At 41.8% G+C, this 6,005-nt stretch overlaps 1 protein-coding gene across 3 annotated transcripts; it reads right to left on the minus strand.

The window, feature by feature from the left end:
* Nucleotides 1-132: 132 nt before the first annotated feature.
* On the minus strand, nt 133-2,623 carry ucp1 (uncoupling protein 1). Of its 3 annotated transcripts, XM_075464433.1 has the most exons (6): nt 2,498-2,623; nt 2,081-2,279; nt 1,393-1,590; nt 1,202-1,303; nt 703-883; nt 133-563 (listed from the first exon to the last, which is right to left on the minus strand). In XM_075464433.1, the coding sequence occupies exons 1-6, from the start codon at nt 2,621-2,623 to the stop codon at nt 449-451; spliced, it is 921 nt and encodes a 306-aa protein (XP_075320548.1). In that variant the 3' UTR covers nt 133-448. The 3 variants fall into 3 exon arrangements, with proteins under 3 accessions (XP_075320548.1, XP_075320550.1, XP_075320549.1); XM_075464435.1 differs by lacking the exon at nt 1,393-1,590; XM_075464434.1 differs by lacking the exon at nt 1,202-1,303.
* Nucleotides 2,624-6,005: the final 3,382 nt, after the last annotated feature.

The following is a 6,005-nucleotide window of genomic DNA, read 5'->3' on the forward strand; positions in this document are numbered from 1 at the left end:
GTTTTTTTAAATTATTTTTTTCATGTCGGTGTGAAAAAGTAAACAAACGGACGCAGCATCTGTAAAACAAGGTGCATATATTTAGGATTTACAGAAACATGTCTTAAACATAATTACAAATGTCATTTTTCAAATGTTCATGTGCACTGCTCTGAGCTGCCTGACATGGATAACTGGCTTATTTAGATTTACAGGCTTTAAAGTGCAAATTCTACTTGTGTCCAAGTCATTCTCCCCCCACAATGACTGCATTTGGCTCATTGTGATCAATTATAAATATCGGAGAAACTCTGTGTCTTCTTCTACAGGTAAAGTTAAACACGATGCTCTGTTTGCAGGGAACAATGGTCTCCTTTGTTGCCACAGGGAAAGAAATTGCTGAAAGCCATAAAGAGAACCGATATTAAGGTTTTTTTTACAGGGTATTTTACAGTCAGACACAAGATCCTCAGTTTGTTGTTTCCATCCTCTTCTTTGTGGCCATCATGGCCCTCTTGATTTGCTCGAACGAAACGAACATCACGACATTCCACGATCCCAATCTCAGAAACGAGGGCACAAATCTACACAAAAGCAGACCAAGAAATCGGGACTTTTGTGAAGCAGGAGAACTAGAATTTGTCCCCAAAGTGTTGCATCACTGACATTTCAGAAGATATTCCTAAACAAGCGTTTGAGCTGGGGTCACACGGAAAATCTTACCCTTTGTAGAATGCCGTTGGTCCTTCTTTGGTCATCATGGTCCACGCACAGTTGATGGCGCTCTTGTACTGGCCTGGTGGAGAGTTCATGTATCGTGTTTTCACCACATCTACTGGGGAAGCGATCACTGTGGTGACGAAGCCAGCACCAAACGCAGATACAAAGTGGCATGGCAGGTTGTCTGTTGAGAGAGTTGAGAAAAGAGCGGAAACAAAGATGAGTCGGTACAAGGTGCTTCATCGGGAAATACGTGAGCAGACAATACAATCTTGTGAACGGGGCAATATGAATGATTGTGATTGGGAAAAAAAATCATAGTATCTACAGTATTTACAGCACTGTGAACTGAAAATACACAATGTTCTGTACTGAGTCAGCATGTGCACTGTTATCAGCTGTGGAAGAGCATGAGAGGTAGGTGGGTGTGGTGGGTTTTGCCCAATCAGCAGCTGTCTCTCTGAGATGGTGTTGTGCATGAGTGTGTGTCTGCCACACTTACCTGACAGGAGGTTGTGTCTAAGAATGGCCTCCTTGATCAGGTCGTATGTAACCAGCTCTGTGCAGTTGACCAGTGCGTTTCTTGTGATGTTGGGTAGTGTTCCTGGGTGACAAATTCACATGGCTCAATATGTTATTGAAAAGGGAGTTCCAGGTCGTGCTCTTTTATGATTTCTAAGACTCAAACGGCACCTTTCCAGAGCCCACGCAGGCCCTCATTCTGGAAGATTTGTTTATAGGCCTGCATTGTGCCATTGTAGCGACGAGCCACGCCACTAAGATTCATCTGGGCTTGGAATCGAACCTTGACCACGTCGGTGGGTTGAGCAAAGGACACTGCCATAGCACCGGTTGTGCAGCCAGCCAGGATCCGTATCAACACATTTGGGTCTAGAGGAACATGTACAGATGTACAATCAGTTTAAACAATCTTATCTTTGAGAGATGAAACTACACAGACTGCAAAACTGCTGCAATTTTAACATAAAAGAACACTAATTCAGAGACAGATAAATATATATTTCAAATACATTTTCTCAGTTTTCTTTCCCTCATCACACTTTGTTTGCATTCAGTCATCTCTATCTCATCTACACAATCTATCCTCTTTTGCTCTCCATTTCCCCTCTTATTTGAGTGGTGGTGGAGCTTTTCCTTATCTGAACTGGCTTTCAAGGAACAGAGCATTTTATGTAAGAGAGATTGTAAAAACCCCCAAGAGCCATATCTTATTCTGAGCCATCCAGACATAACTGGCTTGAGCCGACATGCCTCTTTCATCCAAATTTTTTATTTATTTTTTTCCTGTGACAGTTGGACATTGATATCTATGTGTAACCCATTGCTGTCTGTTTTCTGGACCTCAGCAGGAACCACTTACTGTCTTTGCCACCAGTGTAGAAGTCTTTGACAGTGTCATAGAGGCCTATTCTGATGGAAGCGAAGCACAGCTGTCTCTGCAGTCCAGCCACCAGCCCGTTATACAATGACTTGGGCCCTTCCGTCCTGATCATGGTGCTGATTGTACCGAACACCCCTCTGTAGCGGATGCCTTCCACTGCACTCTTCTCACCCTGAATCTGGTGACAAACATTGCATTCAAGGCCAAAACCAGTTTCAAATTGTGCAGCCTGCTGCTGCAGAAGGGTCCGTTTGCAGAACTGATTCAGAGGTAGCTGAAGGAAACTGTGTTAGAAATGAAAGGGCTTGGTCAATGGAGCAAACATCAAACGGTGTTCCCAACCAGAGGAGCTCGAGATCACAATCACAGTAGGATGTCAGATGCATCTCAGGGTACCTGTAGTCTGACTTTGGCCGTGTCCAGCGGAAATGTGATTAAATCAGCTACACAGGCTGCTGCCCCAGCGCTCGCCATCTTCACCCCCAGAGGAGGAGGAACATCCGAGGGTTTAAGTCCCACCATGTTTCTTGGCACTGTGCGGAGAGGTGCACACCGACATACAGAGACACACGTGCAATGTCAAATCAGTGTTGGATTCTCTCTCAGAAAACCACTACATAAACATTGCCCTCACATACTCGTCATTCATCGTTGTCATTGAGCCACAGTGAGCTGATAATGATTGAATTTATGACAGAGATTTAAAACACACTTACATTATTCAGACTAACTTTTGAAAGTCCGTCTGTTTCTCAGTTATTTGTTACGAGGCAGGATTTAAATGGCCAGATAGTAATCCATGAAGGGCCAAGCTGCACAGGAAGGAAAGAAGCATCTTTGGCTCTGTATTTATATATTTTCTGGCTGGCTTTTTTCTTTTTTTTTTTTTTTCTTTTATGACATCCACAGAGAGGCGTTGCTGTGCACTTCTGTACACCGGAGTCAAATCAAAGTCCATTGACTGTCAGATAGTCAATGTTCAATTCATCTCCCAGGGCAGACACTGTTCAGAAAAACAACCGTTTCACTTCCCTATTCTGTGGAGATAAGTCTTCTCATCCAAACAGGGGTAGATTTAGTTTAACTAATTATCCGTTTTTAACGTAAGTTTCTCAACTTTGAATACAATCAATATTACATGCATCTTTGAATAACAGTGCACCAACTAGAACTTTATATCGGTAGATTTTCCACATCTTCTCCATCTGTTAGTCTCAAGGTAAGGTTGAGTAACTATGTATTACATTAGGCCAAGTGTCTGCCGTGAACGTCAGTGATAACACAAAGTATCAGATGATTTCACTGGAGGCTTGTCTGTGCTCTCAGCCAATGACAGCACAAGTGTGAGAACAACACTGTGTGGAGCTTAGTGACTTTATCACAAACTGTTCTACAGACTTTACAGCCAAGGCTTCACCACACGTTCACCCTTTAAAGCAGAATTATGGTATCCTACAATATTTGCTCGTTTGTTTCTGTGACACCGATCGTGCCCTCTTGTTCATTTATATCTATTCACCTTTCACTTTTTGTGAAAGTAGAGCGGTGGGGGAACAGAGGTGGGGACAGCTGTGACGTGAACCGGTGACTGAAGTTCACTGTGAAGCAGATAAGGGCTTTGCATCACACCGTCTTTGGCCTTTCTCAAAAGTCTAGCAGCAGTTGGGCCCGTTTCATTATATCAAAAGCAGCCTCAAACAGGAACATGTGGGGGAAAAAAATGGGTCATGAGATACAGATTCCCCTGATAAATGCCGGTTCACTTTGCAAGTACACGTATGGTCCAGTACAACAGCCCGGCATTGGACTCTACCTGCATGAGAGGTTTATGTCCATGTTTTGTTGGATCATTTCATTCATTGAGCATATATTCAATTGACGAGCAGAATTCCCTCAAAAAATGTCAAATTGACATCTCTCCCCCTCAGTTCTTGAAGATGGGTTGTGTCAGAATGCATTACATCCCAAAATCTACCACTCTGCGGTTCTGTTTCTGCTCAAAGTAGTAGGCTACTAGTACGGTCAACATCTGTATTGCAGAGAGAAACCCTGGGAAGTTGTGATGATGTTTGTAGTGAAGATATAAAAAAAAACAAAAAACAACACAATGATAAAACATCATTTTTGAGGGAGACAAACTGGATCGAGAGCACCAACCATCTCAGAACAGAATGTTCTCAGATGTTTTATTTCTAGTAGTCTTTCTTCCCTGGTAAATTGTAACTGCTGCAGCTCAACACTGATACTATCCTCACACATTCTGACACATCATTTCTGATAGTTTAATGATTTATAGCTCAGTCGCGTGTCTGAGTCGAAGGCTTGTTTCAATCTCCAGGATGAAGCGCTGTGGTGAGGGCGCTCACTGAGCTGTGATTGGTTAACCTTGGCCACAACCCCAGTGTGTTTGGTCTTTACAGAAAGTGAGGCAGAGTAAATTACTGAGGTTTAAGGTGCACATTGCTGCCACTGCCGTGGGCAATAGTCTCTGATTTCATATATTGGGGAGGTGGGGGTTGTCTTAATGTAAGTCATCAATTGCAGGAATTTTCGTGGTTGTTCCTTTTAATTAAACATTTCCCCCACTTCAGCTATACAACAGGCAACCCTCGAGAGCTCCATGTCTTTTCCTTCAACATTTTCAAATAGCAGCTCATTGATCTATTATTTTTTTAATCAAAATTTGTAGATCTCACATTTGAGTTTTTTTAAATTATTCCTTATTTCTCTTACTTTGTTTAGCGTTTAGGTTGTCTGATTCTCAACCTGTTCAGATTATGCTGAATTTGACTTTTTGTTTTTTTTTGCTTGAGCCACCTTTACAGGCCAGTTTCTACCAGATTATATCACAAGTGGCCTTGAAACTGCTCAAATAACCATGTGTTTGTTGCAGATTAAGAGAACAAATATTAGATGCACATGTCTTTTACTTTTTGAGCAATTTCATTTCTAAATTAAGAAAAAACAAAAACAAACAACACTTTTAAAATAGCTTTGTATTATTTCTTAGAAACTTTGTCTGACAAGAATCCCAAATAAAAGTGGACAGGCCGAAGATATAAGTACATCTCTTATGCTAAATGAAACATTTCCAAATAGCCTTTTTTAACTAACTTAGAATTTTCCTGAAAAGTGTAGATCTGCCCCTCTGACTCTAAAATTTGGTAATTCCATGCAAATGGATTCACCTTCCTGTGAATGTGATCAATATCTCCCCATGGCCACAGCAGTACCCAGGGAAACGGTTTTCAAGCAACACAGCCCACTTGCTGCCTCCAGATAAGTAATCTGAAACTGTATTACACAGGAGGAAAAAAAAACCCCTGATAAAACTCTTCAGAGACACATTGTACTTCTCTGGACACAATAATAACAGAGACATGTTCTATGGTCCAATGAGTCCATGTTACATCTGCTTTTAAGGAATGATTTATGTTGGTTCTTTGTGTGCCAAAGATGAAGAGGACCATCCAGGCTGTAATACACAAAAGGTGACTTAAAAAAAAAAAAAAAGACAGCTTCTGTTATGTATGACGGTGCGTCTGTATCCGTGATGTGAAGGCACCCCTGATACGGAGGCATTTGAGTTTCCAAGTTGTATTTTCTTGGGAGGTCCGTGGTCATTTCATCAGGACAACGTCAGACCTCTTTCTGCGCATCTTACAACAGAGTAGCTCCATGGACACAATGTGTGTGTGTGTGTGTGTGCTCGCCTACAGTCCAGATCTGAATCCAACAGAAATGTTGTTGCATCAGGAAGAAGATAATTAGAAAACAGCAACCACCGCAGTGTGTTGAGCAGCTGACATCCCACGTTCAGAAATAATTCTTCCGTAAAACGGCTACAGTTTCCTGGGAATCCTCAGTTTTAGGGAAGCCTGGTGTAACACAATGATAAATATAT

Source organism: Odontesthes bonariensis, chromosome 4, assembly GCF_027942865.1.
Source record: "Odontesthes bonariensis isolate fOdoBon6 chromosome 4, fOdoBon6.hap1, whole genome shotgun sequence".
Taxonomy (NCBI): domain Eukaryota; kingdom Metazoa; phylum Chordata; class Actinopteri; order Atheriniformes; family Atherinopsidae; genus Odontesthes; species Odontesthes bonariensis.

Coding starts and splice junctions, on each gene's coding strand:
- ucp1 (XM_075464433.1), bottom strand. CDS start 2,623: ATGGTGGGACTTAAACCCTCGGATGTTCCTCCTCCTCTGGGGGTGAAG. Junction 1,304..1,392: donor CCTGCGTGGGCTCTGGAAAG/GTGCCGTTTGAG, acceptor TTTGTCACCCAG/GAACACTACCCAACATCACA. Junction 884..1,201: donor TAGACACAACCTCCTGTCAG/GTAAGTGTGGCA, acceptor CTCTCTCAACAG/ACAACCTGCCATGCCACTTT.